Here is a 23,970-nt window from a genome sequence, read left to right as displayed (position 1 = left end):
AACTGCAAGGCAAACATACCAGGATGAACACGCAAAGTGTGTAAAGTTCTCCGGAATGGGGTGTGCGCTAAAGACTTCGGACACCTCATCATTATGTCCACATTGTGTCATAGCTGCCCTTACACAACAGTACATGTTTGTATGGCAAACACAAAGCGGTGGAAACAATGTCACCTTTTACAATTAGCACAAAATAAATGCAAAAATGGAGTTGCGAAGTGAAGAATATTTTGCAAGTTCAGACTTTGATATTACCGCAGGCCTGTATGTGAAATCAAAGGGCTTGTTTAAAAGGGCCCGTCTGCACTTGAGCGAACAGAATGTGCCATTTTGCTGTGGGGGGTGGAGGTGAGGGGGGGTCACCAACAACAGGTGCTCCCTCGCAGCTGTCCCGTCTGACTTGGAGGTGAAAGAGTCAGCAAGCAAACCTCCAGTTGTCGCTTCTCTTTTACGAGCCAACTCAACCTTGTTAGAGAAACAAGACCTTCAAAGGAAAGTGAAAAAAAATCTTTGGCATAACATGGCATCGCTTGATAAATGTGACATTTGTGCCAGATGCTAATGCGGATTTCAAGTTAGCATAAAGTGGGCGACTAATTCATGCCTGATGCCCAAGTGCATCGCTGTGCTCGCCCCCCCCCAAAAAAATCCAGATAACTGAAATGGTGAAAAACAGTTTAATGCTCTACAATCGAGTTCTACAAAATTCTCAGTCTTTGTGTGTTTTCTGCAATTATTTTCAAATATTTATTGTGTATTTAGAAACAAGTATGATTTGACTTTATAGGGACTCACAGTGAAACACTTAAGTGTCGTCGTTGTGTTGTCTGCGCTAATACTTTGAGTGAGAGGGAAATCAAACACTGATAGAATGCGTGACAAATATTTAGCAGCACTAAATGTCATCGCTGGCGTGTGCTCAAAACTGAGATTGGAATGATAACATCAGATAATTTAGCCCGTGGCTTAACTGCGGGCGGGGGAACATTAGCAAGGCGGCTAGGATAGCACGGTGAGCGTGACGCTTCCTTTGGTCCGCTTCAAAATACCCACGGCCTCCTCGTGCGTGACGCCCTCCAGCGCTTGCCCGTTGACCGCCATGATCTGGTCGCCCCGCTTCAGGCGACCGTCCTCCGCCGCAGCCCCTTTGCCGAAAACCGTCTTGATGTAGATGGGCAGGTCGCCGTGGGGGCTGCCGTAGCCGCCGACGATGCTAAAGCCCAGCCCGTCCGGCCCTCTCTCCAGCGTGATGCTCTTGTATTGAGGCGGGCTGGTGGCAATACGGGGACACATTTGCAAAATTCCGACTTAGAAAAGCAGTCACTGAATAATAATAATGATTAGCACCAAATTATGTATAAATAATGAAAATATCTATTAAAAAATCTGATTTTTTTTTTTAAGTCAGTATCAAAAGATTTTAGGGTCACGTAAAGCCATCTCTGATTAGAATTATAAGATCCAATTCCCAATTGACGTATTGAATAAGAGCAAAGAGAAGTTCCATAAAGCGTCAAACCTGAGGTCATCCTGGAAGATGCAGCTGGGTGGCTGAAGGCCTCCAGCCGCCTGCTCCTGAGCCGCGCCGGTCACCGTGTTGTCGACACCTGCCACCACCTAAACGTCACACGGTATTATTGACACCAACCCTAAACAATCAAATTGATAAATCAACTTACTTGCAGCTGTATTGCCCCCGTGGCATTCTTGAGCAAAGTGACGGCTTGCGCGTGGCTCATGCCTTCGGTAGAAGTTCCACAAATACTGATAATCCGGTCTCCGACCTGGAGAAGGGTCGATTGATAGAAATCATTTATTCATTTGGTTCAAATCAGAATTGATCTGTGCATGTGTTGTTTGTTCTAGTTTCAATTGTCAATCGAACCTGAACGCATTCACGGCACTGTTTGCAAACTCGGTTCGCGAAGGGCAGCCCGCTATCTCGTAAAACAAAGCGGCGCAATTGTCTCCTTTGTTAGCCGCGGCTGTCTGAATTCAAGAGTGGGAGATTTATTAGGCTCCAAAAGTCTGTATCACACAGGGCAGCGATTGTCAACGTGGCTCCCCCCCCTTCCATTTCACTCGCTGCGGGCTCCCGTCGGATTTGAGACTCTTTCCGGAATGGTTGGTATGCATATTTGGACGCCAAATGAAGGCGCCTGTGATACGAACGCCCAGGGAGTCGCTCGAAGTTGAGTTATTTGAGTTTTGTGTTTGATGGCGACTGATCAAACTATGCTGAAAATTCAATTCTTTGGTAACACAGCGCCAGCCATCTGTCTGGTATATGTACGGAATTTTCGAGGACAAATTAGCTTGTGGAGGACATCTGTGCAAAGCTGAAAATGGCGGAAATGATCATTATGCCGCCCATCTGCGACTGCCATCATTGTATGAGGTGTTATTTTAATCAGATCACTCTTTGTTCAACATTGGGCTGAAAACACGGCGACTTGCCATTTCTTAAACAACAAGAGTCAAAAATACGATAACTGGTTCATGAAGCAAATTTGAAGCTTCATTTACCCATCACTACTAGTTGGGACATAGCTTTGACTAATAAATAGGAACTTTGCTGCCATCGTGTGGCTTCTATTGGTAATTCCAAACATTTTTGTGAAAGCTTCTATTACACTGAATTCTCACTATGGATGGTGGATCTCAGTTCCTTTTCATCGCAAGCTAAACGGATGTGAATGGAAAATGTCATACCATGAGCTTCTGGGTCTGCGCCGCCAGGCCGACAGGGTTCATCATGGCAATAAAGATGGGGATGTTGCCCAAGGGGCTGCCCACCCCGCCGGCAATACTGACACCCAAGGAGTCACCGGGGCCTTTGGTGAACTCGGCCGTTCTCACGTCCTGGTGATCTGGTGCTGCAGGAGAAGAAAACCTTTGAGCATCTCATTCTTGATGCCACGTCTCGCTGCATTTAAAAAAAAACTACTGACCCTGCTGCTGACTCTCATCACCAGAAAGAATTCCTGAAGCCACCTTGGAACTGGAAGGTTCACTCGCCTGGGTGAGACAAACCTGGTTTGCCGTAGTCCAAGTGACGCACTATAAAAGTCTCAAGCCTACCTGACTGCTTTGGGAAAGCCTTCGCTGCGAGTGGAAGGGGCCGGCTTTAAACCTCCCGATGTCCATCTTCAAGGAGCCAACGCAACACTGAAACAGAATGACGACTGAATACCCGATGCGCCACAACGATATGTTGTCATATCGCCACTACCTTGAGGAGAGCAGCGACCGTCTCCTGGGTGGCAGAGCGGACGTCTTCCCCGTTGACCGACAGGATCTGGTCACCCTGCATCAGTCGGCCGTCGGTGTCCGCCAAGCCTCCTTTGATGATGTCCGACACAAAAACTCCCGTGTCATTCCTGGCAGAAAAAGACGGGCATTTGCTTTCTTTTGTTTCAGTCTACATGATGTGGTGTCCATCATCCCCTGACCTCAACCCTATTGAGAAGCCTGTGCGGCACACTTAAAAAATCTTTGAGGGTGGACTCTGAGACTACGCAATGATTTTCTGGATTATCTAGTTAAATCTACCACGGATGCTATATTCAGCGCTAATTACCTTTGCTCCCTGGATCTGAAGCGCATAAGAAAAACCATAAGCATTGTGAGTACCCGACAGCTTTCATTAAGAGTATAGAGAACCAGAAAATCTGAATCCTGCCTTGGTAGGAGAAGTGCAAAATCCAACTTTGATTGGTTACCTCCTCCCCACGATGCTAAGTCCCAGTCCCTGGCCGGGCCTCTTGCGTAGCTCCACAATGAACGAGTCCCACAACTCCTCCTCCTTGTACTGGGCCTCGTCCCTGTAGACGACGAGCCGGACCCGCTGCGGGGTCTGCCGCAGCACGTTGATGGCCTCGTCGTGGCTCGCCGCTCGCAAGTCGATGCCGTTCACCTGCGAGACACCAGTCATTGAGGGCGTCTATTTGATTGGCGGACTGGTTGGAGAGTTTGTTAAAGGGACGGCCCCCTTTTGCAGAAGCATCATTAAGATGTTCTGCCTGCCCTTGTCTTTTTATACACAATACAGCCATTAAAAACCTAACCTCGAGGATTTGGTCTCCAGCCCAAAGCCTGCCGTCCTTGGAAGCCGCACCTTCTTCGTAAACCTCGTGGATGATAATAGCCCCCTGTTGCCAAGACGAGATATTAATTCGACTGGAATCCAGGAATGGTTCAATTTCAGTAAACGGTGCAGAAGATGAAGTGCCGGTTAAAATCTTCCTCACCAGCAGAGTGTCACAACCTCCGACGATGCTGAGTCCCAGGCCTGTCCGCCCTTTGGAGATGTCGATGGTGGTCTCGCAGCCCGGGATAATGGGGCACGTGGCCGGGTCGCACGCCAGCGTCGACGGACTGGACGAGCGGCTGTGACCTGAAGACAAAAAAAAAAACAACAACTGTGTCTACGTGGTTCCTTTAATTACTGCCAGGAATAAACAGTCAATTGACTCACTTGAAGATGTTTCGGGTAGACTGGCGACCTTCGGTTCCCCATTGACTGCTGCGGTGCAGCTTTCCTGGATGGTTACCTTGTCCTCTCTGGTGCTTTCACCAACCGCAACGTCTTCCTGACGGTGACATAAATGGAACGCTCGTTGCTCGGTTACCGCGTAGGCTTATTGTGCTCATGTCACATTCACGGTGCAATTCAAAGTGTCTGTGTGGGCCTTTTAATGGGAGGTTCGACTATCCTGCCTGTGGTTTTTCTCCGTCTTTTGAGTTGGGAAGGATGCGCGGACCACACAACGTCGCTCGTGGGAGAAATAATTTCGGAGTGCTTCTTTTGATGGCACGTCATCAAACGCCATGGCTCAAATTGGGATGAAATCTTTTGGATGTTTTGCTTGTTGCTTCAAGTGCCAGACTTCCTGTCTCTTCTCAGGGATGGCTCTTTGTTTTTTGGGTGTGGTCTACTCATGTAAGACACGACTACCAAAATGTCATGTTGGTATTACACATTGCTTTCGAGGCCTGAATTTCCCCCTCCCCCCCATGTGTACTCGGTCTGACCACTTGTTCAAACCAACATGTGTTCCGTCCGACACTTTGTCAGGCCCCGGCTGTTACCTCCGCGTGCGACTCGGCTGCTTCTCCCTGGGTTTCTTTCACGGGTCCCACTGCCATCTGCTCCAAGGCTTCCGTGTTCCTGTTCCATAAGAGTCATAACTCACGTGAGCTGTCGCCTTGACAGCAAATTATACTCAACGAGAGGGTTTGTTAATTTTCTTCACAGGAGGCAACTACAATAGTTTTGGTTGGTGCTGATGTTTGGGTTAGCGATATTTTTTTCAATTTTGGAAGAGAGTTTCCACTGGTGTTGAATTCTCTTTTTGTGTGAAAACATCTCCCTCTAGTGGTTATCTAACGTTACAACAGTGGAATCAAAATGTGTATCTTGTACCTGGTAAAGATGATTTGGACTTTAGATGGGGCGCTTTTGATAATGGAAGACGCATTCTGGTGACTTTGACCATAGAGGACCTGTCCATTAATCTAGAAGAAAAGAAAAATCAGCTACGTCCAAGATGTTGATCAAATGTCCTTTTCTCACCTCGAGGAGCTCATCCCCGACAAGCATGCGTCCGTCAGTCCCGGCCGCCCCCGCGGGGTCAATGCCCACTACAAAGACGCTCATGCGGGCACGGTCCCGGTTCCCAGCCAGGCTGAGGCCCAAGCCCGTCTTGCCTTTCTCCAGCTCGATCACGTGCAGGACGCCCGGGAGGCTTCCGTAGCGCTGGACGATACTCTCTGACATGGACCAATGGAAAAAAAACATTTGGTCTTAATCAAGAGGGACTACTTCAATGAGGGAAAAAACAATCCATATTTATTTAGGTGACCAGGGCATTTATTAAGGGGGAGGGGTCAAATAAACACCTCGCCTTCGACCATGACATGAAATGGGAACTCACCCCAGCTGGACCCAAACTCCCCTTCCTCCTCAACCCCGTCCTGTTTGTCAGCTTGGAGGGGCGGAGCCGGAGTCTCTGCCAGAGTGTCGGTGTCCGTCTCCCCCACGTGGGGCACCACCGGCAGGGCGAAGGCCATGCTGGTGGTTGTCACCTTTGCAGTGTCACGCTTCTTTGGCTTCGAGGGGGGGGGGGGGGATTCATATTAGTAAAAAGCAGAGAATCCTTTTTTTTTTTTTTTTACAAATCAATAGTTGCTCAAAGGTTTCCTAGGTGAGTGGAATCAATTATGAGAAGCTGTTCTGCTTGATTTTGAAGGTTTAAGTTAGTTGAGGCTGATGGATGATTCATCAATACTTTTGGCTCAATCAGACGACAGCTAATGCAATAACGCTTGCTCATTTAACCTAATAAAACTTTGTTACACGTTAATACATACTACTCACACTATGTTACGGGCTGTCTGGGGAAATGTTAGGACAAACTTAAAAATATTGAATGATCTACGGGTGAACTTAATTCCATTCAAGGGTCAAACACTGCAAAATAAATAAATAAAAGCACAGAAAATTTGAAAAGTTGGAGATATGCATTCAAATGTTGAGAAACTCCAATTCTGTACCTACCTGAAAAACAGAAGTCATTCACACTACTACACACAAGCCTGTCTACACAATTAACATGAAGTGACAAATGCAAAATTTTATTTTCATGATGATTGGACAAAGACAAACGTTAAAGACGCTGGCCGACATGTGCATGCATGGCCATTGTGGCATGTTCACGATACTGGCTTTTTGCAAATAGTGGCTGCAGTTCTTTAAAGGTGGGCTGATTCCACATATTATCCAAAGCAACGTTACTTGTATACTTGAAAATCACAAAGTCCTCTAAAAAATGGCTGTCATTTTTTTTTTTTTTTTTTTTTAAAAGCAAGATTACAATTTATGTCCTGGAACTATTCTCGCAAGAGGACAAATTTGCTGAGTCATGCTTTTTTTTTTTTTTTTTTCCAACTGCTTTGCTCTGATTACATACTATGAAAAAAATCTAATTTGATAAGAATTGGATAACATTTTGAGAACAGGTTTCATTTTGAAACACTCTTCAGAATGGCCGCTTCAGACCATAATGGATTCTGCATTTAAAACAGACAAACACCTATTGACTGCGATCGTTAGTCAGTTCATCTCCTTTGCGTTAAAACAACTTTAAATTATTGATGACTGACTGCTATTTGAGGAAATACGGTTGAAATTGTCAAGCCATAAAACACTAAAAGCCGTCAGCCTTTTCGCAGCACGTGCAGGGACATGTCAGCCACGAGGAAGGCCACAACAGAGAGACCCACAAACCTTAAACGGGGTAGGAGTGAAAGGGTTAGTTGGGGAGAGGCGGAGGACAAGTCTACTGTGACTGTCACCCTCCTACAGAGAAGAGACAAAGGGCGACAACTTTAGACGATGACACATTTGTGACACAACATCGATTCACTCACAGTCTCCAATAGAAACGATCGAAGCAAATAGAAGGCCGAGGTGTTCAAAAAGCTCAAAAACATCACCAACCTTGTCCCTGGGTAGACTCGGTACATTTTCCTCGATGGACTCTGCACTTGTCGATGACTACACAACAAAATAAGACATTAAGTTGTATTATATCAGTGCTTCTCAATTATTTTCTGTCACGCCCCCCCCTAGCAAGAAGAAAACTATTCGCGCCCCCCCTCCCCACCGTGACTATCCTAACTTGTCTTGTAAGTCGTAAAATGTTGCACTGTCAAAGTCAAAGTCAGCTTTATTGTCAATCTCTCCACATGTCACAACACACAAAGAGACCGAAATTACGTGACAGAAGTAACAATGAGAGCGCCACTGCCCCCTGCTGTAGTAAACGCGCAATTACACTTTATTCTAGTACTGCCAAAAAAAAAGCCTGTTCCCCAGGGTCACACGCGCCCCCCCAGGAATAGCACCACGCCCCCCAAGGGGGGCGCGCCCCACTATTTGAGAAGCACTGTATTATATGGAGCTTACTGTATACACATTGGCGGAGCTAAGGAGGGAAGGGGAGGGGGGCTGCAGGGCACTGCCCCCCCCCCCCCCCCCATTTTTTGGCTATTTTTCAATTATTTTTCTTGGATTCTTTTCCATATCTCCACCGTGTTTTCAAAAGAATATTTTGTGTTTGTAAAACTTGTCCTTTTTGTTTTGCAGAACCCCCTGAGATATCCTTGACCTCACTATGACAAAAAGAGAAAAATCCTAGCTCACATGTAAGGTGTGTACAGGTGAACTAAGTTGCTTCAAACCTTTTAGCCAGCTAAATTCAATATATGCTCACTACACGGCTTCGCTAGGACACACACTTCTTTGGCATGCACGCTTCAGTGCTTATGCCAGGTAATCCATCTCTCTTCTATTCAGTCTCCCTGCTTTCTGTTACATCAACCATCAATCACACTCGTGCTTGCCTTATCTCATCCTGCTTCTCTCCTTGCTTTTGTTAAGCACGGCTTTCAAAGCGGAATCGTCCCAGATCGGGATAATTAGAGACAAACTTGGGGGAGGGGTGGTAATGGGACAATCTGTCTGTTCATTTCCCGAAAACCAGTTTCTGATAGCACCATAAAATTTAGTAGACGTGTCTATCATGAGTAGACCCACCAAACAATCGCAAGAACTGATACCTGAAAAGTCTGCCATTTTTTTTCACGAGACCTACCCTGGGTTTCTGGATGATACTCTGCACCAGGAAGGATACCGGATTGCCTGCCCTACGGATGGCCTCCACCGCCTCCTCGTGACTGGCGTCTCTTAGGTCCACGCCATCCACCTGACAGGTGAGGCTCGCTCATTATCCGCTAGCCCATCTTGTTAGATAAGGGTCCACGTGATTATAGTTTACCTCCACAATCCTGTCTCCGGTCTTCAAGGTGCCGTTCTGTCCGGCGGGACTGTCCTCCAGGATGTGTTTGATGAAAATACCCCGCATCACCTCGCCGTTGCTCAGCCGGCTGCCCATCCCGCGGCCTCCCACGATGCTGATGCCCAGGGACTTGCCGGGCTGTCGGAAAAGCTCCACTCTGAGGGTGGAGGAACCACAACTTTTCAAACGAGGTACATGGGTTTATTCTTTTAGCGGTACAAATGAAAAATAATTATATTAAAAATATTTTTATAGTAGCATTATTCAATTAAAGGTATTATATATTTTAAAATGTATTATGTTTGATATTGTAATAAAAAAATATATATTTGAGTCCACTTACAGTCGTGGTTGGTTCCAGTTGCTAAAAGACACGCTCTCCTCTCCCTCGCCATCCTCCCGCTCTGGAAGGTTGGGAACATCCCTGAACACCCCAAAAAAAAAAATCCTGGCTTTACAAAAGCACCACTTTTTCATTTTTGATGAGACTCTGGTGCTTACTTTGGAGTCGGAATAGACGCCGGCTCGGAGAAGACTTGGTCTTTGTCACTCTGCTCCAGGCTGCTCTTGTACTCCTCCAAATATTCTGCCGGGACGTACGTGATGCTGGACAAAAAAACAAGTTATATATATATAATGTGGGGTCTGCCTCACTCGTCACAACGGATGTCACAAACATGCTGGGATTAGAAAGATGGTTGCCTATTTAGTGATGTGAAGAAGTCGTTAGTGATGAAGGCATGCAAGATGAACAAAGAGATTGACAAACGGAGGAGGACAGAAAAAAAAAAGAGCAAAACTGCCGAGATGATGCCGGCCGGTTAGTCATACTCACACATAAAACGGGCACAGATCATCCTCTGGTGAGCAAGCAGATCTAGAACGTGAAGAGTTGGCGTTTATACACCGAACAGAACTGTGCCTTTGTTTAGTTGGCCAAGCATGCATCAACCTTCCTGTTTGTTTTCAGGCTGAACCAAAAATGTCCATGCTGAAAAAAAGTCACCCAACTTTAGGATAAATTGAAAAAAATTATGTAATGTGGGGACTATAATATAACTTTTTTCCCGGAACATATCTACTTGTTGGGGGGGCTTTGCAAAATTTTTTTTTAACATTAATATAGACACTGTGCAGATAAAATCCATTTAATACGTCATGGTTTATTTAAAATGTATTGCATATAATAGTAAAATAAAACTATACCAAATGAAAAGAAAAAAATTATAGGGCGGTTACTACTGAATATTTTTATAATCAATTAATCTATTAAATATTCCTTTAATTAATAATTGAATAATCCGACACTTTATTTGTGTTAGTGTATTAAAAGAAATCCCCCAATTACTCTTTATTACTACATTATTTTTGTTTATTTTAAGATTGAATGTAAAAGTTAAATAAAATGTTAAAAATCAAAAGTAAAATACACCTAAACTGCACTTTTGTAAATATACTGTACTAGAATTAAAAACAAAAAATAAAATTGGTTCATATGGCCTCTGTATATGACTGAATTTGACCTATTGTGTGCAGTCTTGAACATATCAGCCAGCAATTAACAGGGGTTCCCTGTATTTTGTCTCGTCGATGATCTTACCCCATGTCCGGTCCGACCAGAGAGTGTCTGCGAAGCATGGCCCGCGCCTGAACGTTGCTCAGCTTGGCCGTGGGTTCCCCGTTAATGGCCAGGATGAGGTCGCCCACTCCCAAGCGGCCGTCCCGACTGATAGATCCGCCGCGGATCACGCTCCGGATCAGCATCCCCAGGCCATCTTTCATGGCGCTCACCGTCATCCCTGCGAGAGCAAGTTTGGGCTCTAAAAATCGGACAAAAAATCCTGCTTCGATGTTGAACAACTTGAATTTCTAAACACAAACCAAGGTTGGAGTTGCCCTTGACAACCGTGATGGTCCGTTCAAAACTGCTCCCCGGGATTGCCGCTTGGTCGCCAGCGTCCGGTCTTGTGTCGACCTCCTTAAAAACCACAACAAGACTCCTCATCTGTGACACAAAAGTTCAGAACATTCCTTCTAAACTTACCTTCACGGAGACTTGTTCTTCCACCAAAGTGCCGGTAGGCTCTTCGGCGTAACATGGAATCAATTCCGCCGGTTCAGGTTGGATTTCAGGTGTGATCTGGAGGTCATTAAATGGACTGTAGGACTCCAAGGCTTCTGGTGTTTCCTCAACGGTGGCTAAGTCCTCATCAGAACCGCCGAGAGGAGCAGTCATGGGTGTCGATCCGTAGTCGAGGTAACTTGAAGTCTGTGTTGAGCACGGTTGAGGCAATTTTTTATTGACTTTTTTTTATTGACTTTTTGTAATGCTTGTAAACCACAGGTGTCAAACTCAAGGCCCGGTGGCCAGATACGGCCCGCTACATCATTTTATGTGGCCCGCGAAGACAAATTGTGCATCAAATCCGTGTGTCATTACTAGAATTGCAAATTGTCTTCACTTTTAATATCTATTTTTTTTAAATATTTGACCAGTTTTTACTCGTCTGATTTGAAAACGAGTTCTTTGTCAGTTTGTTTTGTAGCTTTTACTCTATGTGCTCATACATTTATTTGGGTTGACAGTCATAATGGCCCTCCAAAAGAAGCTATGACTACAATGTGGCCCGCGAAAAAAAACGAGTTTGACACCCCTCTTGTAAACAATAGGCAGCGGGCTACAAACGGAAAAACTTGAAAAACCGACTTGAACAGAAAATGACACCAAAAACTTGTTTTGGGTCGCAAAATCTTGTTTGGAGTTGCACTGCTAAAAGGTCAGCAGTATTTCTGAAACCCCCTCCCATTTTTTTGGAAACAGTCAAAACAATGACAAGCAAACTTGCTGAGCAAACATGTTTTCGTTCAGATGTGACCCAGAGTGACCTTTTTTCGTTTTGACAGCTGTGTAGCTGCTCACCTCAGGTGTGGACGCGCGCAGGAAATCCAGGTCCGAGGTACTTCCGTGAAGCGCAATCATCGACGCCTGGAATGTTTCCTCCTCGCCGTAGTAAGCTCGCTCCAGCGCCTTTTGCTCCACTTCGCTGGTGTCCACCTAGCATGACAAATGATATTCAACCCCTAAATTAAAAATCTTTTTTTTTTTTGGTCCCCTCCGTTGCTTGTTCAGCTAACTAACCAATGTCGGCTCTGCTCGGAAAAGAACCCCGCCGGGCAGTTCATCTTCATCTCTGTCTTGGAGTAAACTACGGCTGAAGTCAAACGAATGCAGGGTGGACAGCGGCGTGACTTCCTGCCCACCATAAAGCTGCGGTGAGTAGGAATCACCACTTATCCCCTAAGAAAAGTGGAGAGATTCTTTCAGTGTTTGGAGGATTATGATTGTCAGGCTCAATTTTGAGAGGCGCCGCCGCCAAACGTGAGAACTGCCATAGAGGCCGGTAATCCGCATGACCTCGACACCGGTAAGCCAAGAGCAATACAAGCGAAAATAAAAGCCGGGAGCTGCGATGAACAGCCGCTGGGACCTCACACCTGCTTTTGACCTTGTCGTTGGAGTTTTAGTGTTTGAGGCGACTTTCAAATGTCATCAGTCTGGTTGCAAAACCAACCTGAATAAAAATAGCCTTTCAAACTAAATGGGCGGACAAATTTAGATCTTAAATTTTTGTATGTAATCATGGCCGACCTGAAATTGCCTGTGTACATTCATAACATTATTTTTATTATATTATAATATAATATGTAATATATAACATAATATATTCTATGATATAAAACATAATATATAAAATAAAACATAATATATAAAAATATATATACATATATACACACGCATATATATACACATTTATACACACACACACATCATAATATTATATATATATGTATATATGTATATATATATATATATATATATACATACACACACACATATACACATAAAACATTTAATTTAATATTTTCAAATATAAATTGACTACAAACTATGACGAGACGAGACATCAAGTCTGATTCCGAATACTTACGGGAAGAGGTTTGGCCACCCCGATCCGCACCATGCCAAGCTCAGCTCCCTTGAGCGCTTGGACGGCATCTTCCAGGCTGGCGCTCTCCAAGTTGGTGTCGTTGACAAACATCAGTCGGTCCCCCGGCAGCAGTCGTCCGTCCTGCTCGGCCACGCCATTAGGAACCAGCGAGCGGATCACGATGACTGTCTTGGCCGGGTCCAGTGGGTCCTGCGGTAGAGCCGGAATCATTACCGTAACCGGAAAGTAAAAAGATAGTTTTAAATGCTCTTACCTGGTAGTCGAGTATGCTGAATCCCAGTCCCCCTGCTTCTTTCTCCAACTCAATATTCTGGATCTCCAGCTCCCACATGGCCAAAGGAGACCCCGTCGCCTCTGGAGTCAGGTCATTTGCTGCTTCCGCTGCTTCCACTACTTCCACGCTACTCAGGTCGATTTGGTTCTGCGAGAATGGAAAACATAGCCCCTAACTCGATTGTTTAGGATACTCCGGCTTTCAAATTATAAGAAGCCAGGCGCTGGCTTTGACGTGTCCTATTTCCAGCTAGCATTGTCAACGACTGCCGCTAAAGTGTGTAACTGGAGTCGTGCTGGCCTTTTTGTGAAACCTTAATCCATCACGCTTGGCAGTATGGAGAACCAATGGAGCGACTGACAGCTCAGGCTAACCTAATCACATGTGGAGAGGCCGCACTGTCAAGGAAGACAAGGACACTAGAGCAGCGGCTGACAACCTTTAATATGACACGGCATTTGCACCAACCGCCATTCAAAAAAAACACACATCATCATTTGAAATGATTAGGATGAATTGCCTCCAATGGCAGCGCTAGAGGGGGGGGGGGGCTGTGGGGGCATCCTACCACCCACTGAAATATGCTTAGACCACCCAGGTTTTTATTTTTGTACACATTTCCAGTTATGCCCTGAAGGAAATGACTATCAGTGTTTATGGGCGCTTGTAAAAAAAATTTGTTTTGTATTGTGGATCCCCTAAGAACCTCCCAAAAGGAAAAAAAAAAAATCACCTTTAAAAAAAAAAAAGAAAACTTAGCCATTTTGAACCATTAGGGCCACCATACCCATAAGATCTGTTTCTGTGCTTTTGCACATTTCCTGCCATCGTTTCAAAACATGGTAATATAAAATCAAGTACCTGGAATTGCGATCTGCCAGATGACACTTGACCTTGTGGTTCCAAAGTGTCATTGTCAGGCTGCTGGTGGGGGGCGGGTCTGCAGCACGTCATGTACACGCCGAGGGGCAGCTCCTTCAAGATACGAACCACCTCCTTGTGGGTCTCACCGATCAAAGATATGCCGTTGACCTGAGACGCAACGGGATCGATATTAAACTTGCGGCGTGAAACGCTCGGGGGCCTCCCTACCTCAACGAGTTCATCCCCACTGAATAGTTTGCCGCAGCGACCGACGGGCCCTTCGGGCAGCACGGAGCGGATGTAGTGATGGCCGCTATTGGCTTCCAAACTGATCCCCAAGCCGCTGTTCTCGCTGAATTTCTCCACTTCAGCCACCTGCCAAACCATTCTCATTATAGTCATTTTTTTCTAAATGAAACAAAAATAATATTCAGCTTAAAAAAAAAATACTCGAGCCACCTGCCCAAGCCATTCTCATTTCCCCCAAATAAAACAAAAAGAATATTCCGCTTATATATATAAAAAACAAAATAAAAAAAACTTACGACAACTTCATTATTTGCCCCCAGAATCTCTTGCCACTTTTTCACGAGTTCCTCTTCCTGTAAGGGTGTCGGAGTCGTCGCCCCTTTAGGGAGGAAAGAGTTAACGATGCCATCCAATCTCAAACAACAGGCACCGTTTGAGTGTTTGGAATTTGCGTTGCTAGGACGTTTGATAACCCCCCCACCCCTCCCACGGCCTCTTACCATGTTTATCTTGCGTCAGCTGATCTACAACCGGCGTGACGGCAGGTCCTGCATTCATTGTCTGCGTCTGCTTTTCGTCTGAGGGGCACAATTGACGAAGGGAGATGGGATCTTGAAAGAAACAACGTTGTGCTTCAAAGTGACGTCTTAACGGAACTGCTGTGTAACAACCAGCTTTGTGTGATGACTTTATATCAGTGTTTCACAAGCCTTGGAGAATCAATCGACAATCGCTGAACTGTGAATGTCTTCGAAAATGTAGTTTGGATTAAAAGAAGGCAAAAAAATTTTGATTGGCATACACAGCCTGAGTCTACCTAAATCTGCTTCCGTCTGTCCCTCCAGATCCAGCTCGTTCAGGTCCGCAGCGGACGAGGGCAGGATGGTGACGATGGGGGCCACGGCGGGCGGGATCTCGTCAGGGCGGAAGCCTCGGCGAATTAGCTTGAGGTGGACGGCCTGGCCCGTGTGTCTGAGAACTTCCACGGCCTGTTGGTTGGTGTATCCCTGGATGTCCACGCCGTCCACCTACACGGGCAGCGATCCAAACAAAAACATTGTGAGTGGTCGATTCGGTTAGCTACAAAACTGTGATGAAAACATCCCAAATTGCTAATTCACTTTAGTACCAAGTAAAACAGGGAGACGTTCTGAACTAGAAAAAAAAAAAAGGAACACAAATGAAGAAGTTACATCCAGCCGGGGGCTCATTTTTAATGTATAGTCATTAAGAACGGGATGGATCATTGTGTTTAATCTTTTATATCCCCAGGAAAAATGTGCCATTAATTGTTAATTCCTCAAAATTATGCAAATCCACAGACCGAATGGATTAATTGCCCCCTGTTGATAGCTCACATAAAACATTTCCCAGCACAGCCCATATTGTTAATAATATTAATGATAATAATTAGCATTGACAAGAGGGGGGGGCGGCGGCTATATTTTGGAAAAATAACAATCAACATTTCAAGAGGGCAGGGTACTTACGGCCACTATCTGGTCCCCCACGTGGATACGACCGTCTTGATCCACAGCGCTGTCTTTTGTTATGCTCTTGACAAAAATACCAGAAGGTTCTGAGGAAATGAAAGACAAAAAGGTTTTACCCCTCCCACATCCTTTAAACATATTTTATTTCATTTTTTTCTTCAAAGTCAAAGTCTGCTTTATTGTCAATCCCTTCATATGTCAAGACACACAAAGAAACCGAAATTCCATTTCCTCTATCCCACGGTGACGAGACATAGTACACGATAGACATCCAAGTAGACGACACAAAATAAAAACAAGAAGGCACAAACAATAAATAAATAATATGAGTGAGTCTGGTGGTGCGGGAGCGCAGGCTAAAGTGGTGAATGCAATTTTTGATTCTGCTCACCTGAATTTTTATCCCCGACATAACCGGCAATTGTGATGCCAAGTCCTTGTGTGTTCTTGATGAGGCTCACATCAAACATGCCTTCTTCTTCTTCTTCTTCTTCTTCCTCCTTCTCCTCAACCTATGAAAGAGTTGAAAAGTTTTAGCATGGAGGCCGGACAACGACGCACGCTTTCGGAGGGAAGCTGACCTCGGTCGTCGGGAGGGGCGCCGGAGTGGACGCCGAGACGGAGGGATTCTCGTCCACGTGGCCCCGAGTGATGACCAGCTTCACACGGTTGCCGCACTGGCGTAGCACCTGCGCCACCTGCTCGCTGCCCATCCCGTACAGGTCGGTGTCACCGATTCGTAGGATGTGGTCGCCGCTTCGCAGGCGGCCGTCCTTAACGACCAAAAGAGTGTAGAAGCCGAATTAGGGAATTACCGTACACCAGGGACGGACAAAAGTTTTTTAAGATAAAGGTGATAAAAAACAAAATTAAAAAGCATTTATATGTAGAATTGTTATTTTATATTGTATTTTTTTTAGCATAAAATAACAAATAATTTTAATAAATAAAAATACACTCATAATTTGAGTCAAATTAATCAATTGAAATTATTTAATAAAATAATATCAATGAATCAGATGTAGCAATATTTGTTTATTTAAATATATATAAAAAAAAAAATCAACTGTTTTAGAAAATGCAATTTACACAGCTCTTTTTCAATTGTGAATGCAGTTAATGTTTGATTCAAATGCAATCACCTGGTCGGCGATGCCTCCAGGAAGGATGGTTTTCACGATAACGCCAGTTGTCTTCCCTCCGACAATACCAAAACCCAGGCCAGTGCCATCATTGACCAGCTCGATAGTCTCCACATGCTGCCACTAAATCATTATGGATTATTTAGAAAATATATATATTACCACAAAGCTTATTTGTTAAATCGGGGTACATGGTGTCACTTGCCAGCTGTGGTATGGGCCCTCGAGCCACGATGAGTTGCACCCTCTCCGAGGCCCTCTGTAGGATGCCGATGGCCTGTTGGTGGGTTACGGTCTGGTCCAGGGTCTGGCCATTGATGGCCAAAATCTGGTCAGCTTCCTTTAACTTGCCATCGCTGCAGTTTGGATAAATCAAGCTCACGTATTATTCTTGTTGGACAAAACCGCTCGGCCACATTGGCTTTGGAATCCAAAATGGCTGCCAAAATGGGTTCTCGAGATTTTTTATTTTTTTTTAGTGTGAAGATTTGAGCGTATTCACATACCTGTGAGCCACACTTCCCGCTTGGATCTCTTGAACGAATATACCGAGCTCCCCTCGGTTCTCGCTCTTCAGGCCCACCACACTGAATCCCAGACCCCCCGAGGCTGGCTTCTGCAAGTCCACGTGTTCCACGTAGCGTCCCTGCGTCGCACACGTGTGCCCACTTTTAGCACCACGATCAAAACGTAACGAAGCCTATATAAAACCAAATGAAAAATTGGTGCTTCTACCTGCGCCATAGTCTGAATAATCTGATCCAATTGATCACATGCGAGTTTGCCATCTCCGGTTTCCGAGGGCGCCCCATGGCTACCGTTGTGTTGCGCTGCTGTGATGCGATCACCACCCCCCTGTGTGGAACACACACAGACACACACATAGACATAAATCTCAAGCAAACAACGTGATAACGTTGTCTGGATGCTTGGCGAGCGCTATGATCATCCAGTCCAATATCCCGGATTGTGAAACTCGTTATCTGCCGTGATTAGCCGCATCAAAAGCTGCCTAATCCTTCAGAAAATATCAGCTGCTTTCCCCACCATGGCTCCAAATATAATATTTCTATTATCGTCGCGGGCCATCTGGATGCCTCAATGCGCTTGTTTTTAATTACTGCTGTGACAGATGAACTGAACCAATGCGGCATAGTACGTAAAATGTTTATTTCCCCACCAAAGGGGGAGTTGTGTTTATGACCCAAATGAATAGCGTAGACAAATAAACAAGTTTTACAAAGTAATGTTTGTTCAGCCCTTGGCCAGAAGTGGCCATTGCTCAGACTATTCCATCCTTAGGACTTGATGGAAGGCTACAAAAACACAACACACAATTGCTCATAAAATGTAACATAAAATCAATAAATGTAGTTTTTCCCCTTTCTGACAGGAAAATGGTTGCCCACCCCTCTTTAAGGTCATTTGTGTGTCATGTCGATGACTAACAAAGTGCCGCACGCTCCTCAAAAATAGCCCCCGCAGGCCTGGCTGACGTTAGCGTAGCATGCCGCTAACGTGCATGCGCTTTGTTGGCCGGGCTAACTAAGAGGATTAAAGTTCCAGTCTGGTTCTTGAGCATTTAACCAATTGTTTCCGCCCCACTTCACACACAACCGGCGGCCTCTTTTTGTTGTTGTTGTCGTTGCCGTAGCGACGCGGGTTGACCGAGGCCCGACGGACTGTTTTCCGAGTGTTACTTTGAAGGAATCTAAACATTGCTCATCTCATCTGAGAAGCTGGCCCGCCCTCTTGTCTCCCACCGCATTGCTGGCATATTTTCATTCGGCTTCCCGCGGCCCCCTTAAGAACTCTATCCTGGCTTACGATAACGTTTGGCTCTCAGTCGCGAGGCGTTGTGACTTGTGCAAGATAAGCATTCGCCACTCAACAATCGTGCCAGGGGGATAAAATGTTCTGCCGTCCCATACAATTTCTCTATGGAGCAGGGGTGCGTAGAGGGGTGGGTGAAGGGGCAACTCCCCCCAGGTATAAATTGCTACTCGAAGTCTCTGATTCCGTACAAAATCGGTCACCTGGGCTTTGAGCTGCTGCACGGACTTCTGCAAGGCCAGAATCTGGTGGAAGAGGGGGCTCTGGAGCACTGACTTGAGCAGGCTGAGCTTCTCCTCGGTGGGCACCTCTCCTCGCTCTTTCAACTTGGCCTGGAGTCGCTCCACCGCCTGCAAGGCACGCTGCGTGTCTGAAAGCCGTACGTCACATATTTCGGTGACGGGCCGAGAGAGAAAGAGCACAGAACACGGGCGTGCCACGTTTATTCATTTGGGATGTGAATAATTGGACAGAGCAACATTTCCCGTTCAAATAATACCAACATTCGAAAGTTTAACAGTACGTCTCTAGCTCACTCGTATGTCGGGGTGCAAAGATCGATCGAAGACTAATCGATTACACTGGACAGCGGTGATTTTGGTGCCAACAAAGTTTCAACAATCAGCAATCTTTATAAGATAGCCTTCTACTGTATATGCAAATGAACTTAATCTAATCAAATTAGCAACAATTAAGAAAATTATTAGCAAAAACAGGTGATTTGAAAGAACAAAATACTCTTCGTAATGATTAAAGGACATTTTTTAAACTGTCAAAGCACATCAATCAATTCATTGTAAAAAATAATTGATTCAAAGGAACTAATTACATTTTTGTACTCAGCGGCGTAAAAATGAGCCAAAAACAATTCAAATATATTTGGCAATCGCTTCTTGTTTATATAAAATTGTCCAAATCCTTTGAATTTCAGCTTCTTAGCATTCAGATTTCTTTAATCATCTATGAAAACACATTTATATTTTTGGCAAGTAATATTTCGATCCTAAATTTTCTTGAACATTTTTGTCAATTTTTCCGCATTTTGAAACTTCCTGTTTTTAAATATAAGGACAAATAAAAATTTTAATTAAATTTTTATATAACTAAAATCGTAATATTGATTTAATTAATTATCAAAATAAGTGTTAGTTGCAGCCCTACTTGTAAGACATATTTTTCTAACCTCACCCAGAGTCCCTGTTCAATCCTTTAACCGGTGATGCGATTTTCTTTTCAGCAGAAATAAAAACAAAGTTTCTAATGTTTTTGCAGCCCTTTGGCAAAATCAAGAGGAAATGAAACAAATCTTGCGTGCGCTTGCCAGAGCTGGCAAAACGAAAGCCCCCTCAGTAAGAACGCTCCACTGTTATGTGGACAAAAATGAAGCAATTTCCAGTGCTTGCCCACTGTGACTATCACCTCGAGGGGAATGCGCCGGGGTCGAAAGTGAAGATTTGTTGTTTGAACAAAGGCTGCCGACAGCACCCCGGCGTCAGCACGTTTTCCCTCTTTAGGACCTACACAGGTAATCTTATTCGAAACACATTAATTGGCCACGCTCGGGCGAGCAGACAAAGGCTTCGACGAAAGATTGCATTGTGTTCACGCCAAAGTTAACATTTGATAGATGGAAGTCAACGCTTAACGCTTAGGATCATCATTTGGGGCGCAATGACTCCGTAGAGCGCATTAGGCTTCCATTAAGAACAGCATCGACTCACCCATTGTTTCAATCATTTTTACAGCTCCGGCCGGGCGGGATTTCGGCCCATTAAATGCAATTTCACACTCGATCTGCTCGTCAAGGCCTGGAAAGCAAAACGGAATGTTAGCGGGAACAATGGGAGAGGTCGGCTAAGGGCGCGACGTACGCGTTGGTAGGAGTAGCGATGTCCTAATGAAGCTTCAAATTTGCTTCATGAACCAGTTGATGTAATTTTTCACTCCTAAAGATGGCACACTTTGACATTTCTTAAACCCCTTTAGTCAAAAACAACACTGCCATCTAGATGAGTCAGAAATACAACTGGTTCATGAAGCAAATTTGAAGCTTCATTTTCTTATCGCTCGGCGGCAGTGTTCGTTAGGTCAGTGGCTGAAAGAGACAGTGTAGAGTCATTGATGATCTGTTCTTGTTTACGAAATAGATGCAAACATTGGACACTGTCCAGAGACCCTGTTCATGTTCCTGTTTATACGGTCATTGGCCCATCCCATCTCTGTTGTTATAGTATTATACTTTGCACAATCACAGCAGATTAGACCTCAGACTTCAGCGGTGCCTTCATTTGCTCCTATCGGATTTGTTGCTTTTAATTTGATTATTAATTCTAATTCAATATTGTGAACATTATTTGCTGTTTCTATGGCTAATACGTTGGTCACATTTATTACGGCGGATGCGTTGGCATATTGTTTTGAATTAGCTGTCTGCAGCAGAAATGATAAGGTAAAGTAAAAAAAAATGTGATCTTCATTTTCTTCATCATTCTTTTGGGACTTTTTTTTAGTTGTCGACCCTACTGTAATATGTCCCTCCTCACTTGCCGTACTGTAATTCTTCCAGGGAAAGTCTAAAAGCGTAATGTACAAAAAACTAAAGTGTCTGAAAGCTGCAATTATTATAAAAGATTAAGAGGAGTGCCCCAATATTGTTTCCAATAAGGCTTTGATTGGCTAATGTAGCATAGACTGGCCATCAATCACCAGTTTTTTTGTTTTTGTTTTAATGTCTTATTGATGAATGACTAAATGTGTAACAAAACAAAATTAGCTAATACAGTGATCCCTCGCTACTTCGTGTTTCATTTATCGCGGCTTCACTACATGGCAGATTTTTTTTCCCCAAATTAATAAACAATTTAAAAGTCAAAATAAAACTAAATTGAGGAAACATGTGTTTAGGACAATGTTGTATTGCTCCAAATGCTCATTTACATTCCTTTAGAAGTCAGTTTTCGCATTAGCATCTTTCCGCTAACTCTTCAGCCTGCCCAGTACTTCTTGTTGGTGACCGTACTTCGCGGATTTCGGGTAGTTTTTGGAACCAATTATCCGCGATAAACGGGGGATTACTGTATGATCAAATTAAATGATTGATAGATAGAATATAAGTGTGGTGGGCACAAGCATCTTGGTGGGGGGGGGGGGGGGGGGGCCGAGGGGTGAATGACCCCCCACGACCCACCCAGGAGAACGGGGCTGAATCAGTATGATATTGCACATTTATCACACGTTTGCGTGATTTTTGATGGGTTTGATGGGGATGTGAAACAAACCGTTAAGATATGAGCGTGACAACCTAACAATTATCCATTGAGAACGGTTTACTCATTAGCTCGTTTAAGGCACTGCTGGGCTAAAGTCCGAAACACGACGTTGAGTGCTTTTTTTCTTGTTTTCCCCCAATAATAATAAATACTTGGCCGTGTGCTAACGTGTACGACAATTGGCGTTTGCTCGCTTCAAATGTTGCATAGTAAGCGAGGACAATCCGCTTTTCTCGACTCCGCCTTCTTCTCCACCTCCCCCGGGCCAGAGTCTCATCCGATCCGTGGCGAGAAAAGCAACAGGCTACCGAGCAACAAAACTCGCGGCCAACTTTGACTACATTACCAATACAAAGCCAAGAAAGCAAAGAAAATAAAATGATCGGCACAGTCCGAGTAAACACTTGAAACTCATTCGTCATGTTGGCGGATCAACTCTCGCGGCGTCACCAGAGCGAAAGCCGTAATCGGAAATGTGTATTCTGTAGATAAACCACCAAATATCTACTTACGTGAAGCTGCCCTTCCCCAGCGGACGGTATCCAATGCGAGTTCGTGTTGTCCCGCGGCTAACGGCGCACTGACCCGGTCTTAATAAACAAAGGGGGCGTAGCGTAACCCGATCCTGCCGCGGCCGCTCCACTCGGAGAAAAGCGCACCAGCAGGGGCGGAGGGCTGAGTTTCTAGGGTTAAGGCCCCCCCTGGTGGCGGCCTTCGCTCTCTGCAAAGTCTGTGGTGGTGCGCTTTGACTTACGAGTTGAGTCGACCGCGCTCGTGACTCAAAGCACCAGCAATCCGTTTTAGTATGACACAAAAGGAAACGTACTACTCAAATATACTGCTTTGTTATTAATCCATCCATCAATTTTATGAATGTCAATCTTCACCTCCCTCCCAATATTGACTTTTTATCTTTTTTTTGTTGGTTTTGTTAGTGATCAATGTGTGTTTTTTTCTCCTATTTTTGCATTTTTGTCATTGTTGACATTTTTTCGATTCTTTTGTAAGGTGGCTTTATCTGTTAAACATACTTTATACGTGCCCAAAACACAAACTGGTGCAATTTCAAGTGTGCCAATGAAACGATTCTTGTCGTGATGTGGAGAATAACGAGCCCTGCTCCATGCTATTAAAATCCCTAAATATCACCCGAGCGCTGACAAAATGTCACCGCCTGTCAACTTTGAAGACAATTTGCTCCACCTCTGATAATGGCTTACTTAGCATCATCAATACTACCAAAATGGCATCGGTCTTTTGCACGTGAATGACTTATTCCGCACGCTATCCTCCTCGGGAGAACGACTAGCAGTTAAGTGCATGAAGTCATATGATGCAATAAAGACGTGCCCCCGAGGTTTGCGAGCTCAATATGTCTACGGCGATGATTGAATTAAAGTGGCGACGCCGGCGCGGTTGTCCGCCCGGTCGTTTGATTCATCGCCAGCGAATCAGTCAATATTCACAAAAGGCTGACATGCAATAAAAGCCCTGTGACGGCATTAGATCACTATCACTAACACTAAAAATCTCATTTGTCCCAATGCTGCAAGGCCTTGACACCAACATGTACCGTCATTGGCAATTACCGTATTTTCCGCCCTATAAGGCGCACCTAAAAACCTAAAATTTTCTCAAAAACCAACAGTGCACCTTATAGCCCGGTGCGCCTTATATATGGACCAAATTCCTAAATTTAAACTGGCCCAAAGCATTGTGTCATGAAATCAATCATAAGTGGCCCGCTGAAGACTGTGAATCATGACTCAAAAAGACTATGGATCATTATTTTATGATTATAAAGTAATTTGTTTCCGTCTGAAGTTGAAATAAAAAAGATAAAATGGAGAATGATTTGGTTAGGATTAAAAATCTGACATGATACATTAATGGTGCCCCTTATAGTCCGGTGCGCCTTATATAAGGATTAAGTTTTAAAATGGGCCATTCATTGAAGGTGCGCCTTATAGTCCGG

General features: G+C 44.6%; 2 protein-coding genes and 1 long non-coding RNA gene across 3 annotated transcripts in view; 2 read left to right on the top strand and 1 right to left on the bottom strand.

Annotated features, from left to right (window-relative positions):
- Nucleotides 1-663: 663 nt before the first annotated feature.
- LOC133155247 (multiple PDZ domain protein) lies at nt 664-22,650 on the bottom strand. The gene is given in 43 exon segments (XM_061280409.1): nt 664-1,270; nt 1,520-1,617; nt 1,680-1,784; nt 2,713-3,018; nt 3,082-3,168; nt 3,233-3,380; nt 3,723-3,916; nt 4,068-4,151; nt 4,251-4,396; nt 4,478-4,592; nt 5,092-5,170; nt 5,426-5,517; nt 5,576-5,772; nt 5,937-6,111; nt 7,289-7,360; nt 7,502-7,558; nt 8,658-8,768; nt 8,841-9,018; nt 9,205-9,285; nt 9,363-9,467; nt 9,697-9,738; nt 10,462-10,660; nt 10,743-10,839; nt 10,906-11,130; nt 11,782-11,916; nt 12,001-12,159; nt 12,851-13,060; nt 13,125-13,292; nt 14,007-14,177; nt 14,238-14,384; nt 14,555-14,637; nt 14,759-14,869; nt 15,076-15,286; nt 15,749-15,837; nt 16,143-16,263; nt 16,333-16,524; nt 16,894-17,016; nt 17,099-17,249; nt 17,400-17,539; nt 17,629-17,748; nt 18,930-19,096; nt 20,448-20,534; nt 22,508-22,650. Coding segments are annotated over 42 exon segments (5,778 nt in total). The 5' UTR covers nt 20,464-20,534; nt 22,508-22,650; the 3' UTR covers nt 664-999.
- On the top strand, nt 8,911-12,132 carry LOC133155272 (uncharacterized). Its single transcript, XR_009714648.1, has 4 exons — nt 8,911-9,052; nt 10,482-11,118; nt 11,766-11,871; nt 11,992-12,132. It is a non-coding gene; the product is annotated as an uncharacterized LOC133155272 (long non-coding RNA).
- The window catches only part of LOC133155266 (adhesion G protein-coupled receptor L3-like), a 100,129-nt gene continuing 92,491 nt past the window's right edge, over nt 16,333-23,970 (top strand). The window contains exon 1 of the mRNA XM_061280449.1: nt 16,333-16,473. The gene's annotated coding sequence lies outside the window, so the exon portion shown is untranslated. The remainder of the gene's footprint in view (nt 16,474-23,970) is intronic.

The sequence above is a fragment of the Syngnathus typhle genome, linkage group LG1, assembly GCF_033458585.1.
Source record: "Syngnathus typhle isolate RoL2023-S1 ecotype Sweden linkage group LG1, RoL_Styp_1.0, whole genome shotgun sequence".
NCBI lineage: Eukaryota > Metazoa > Chordata > Actinopteri > Syngnathiformes > Syngnathidae > Syngnathus > Syngnathus typhle.
The sequence above is the reverse complement of the archived record's forward strand: the minus strand, read 5'-3'. Positions and strand labels throughout refer to the sequence as shown.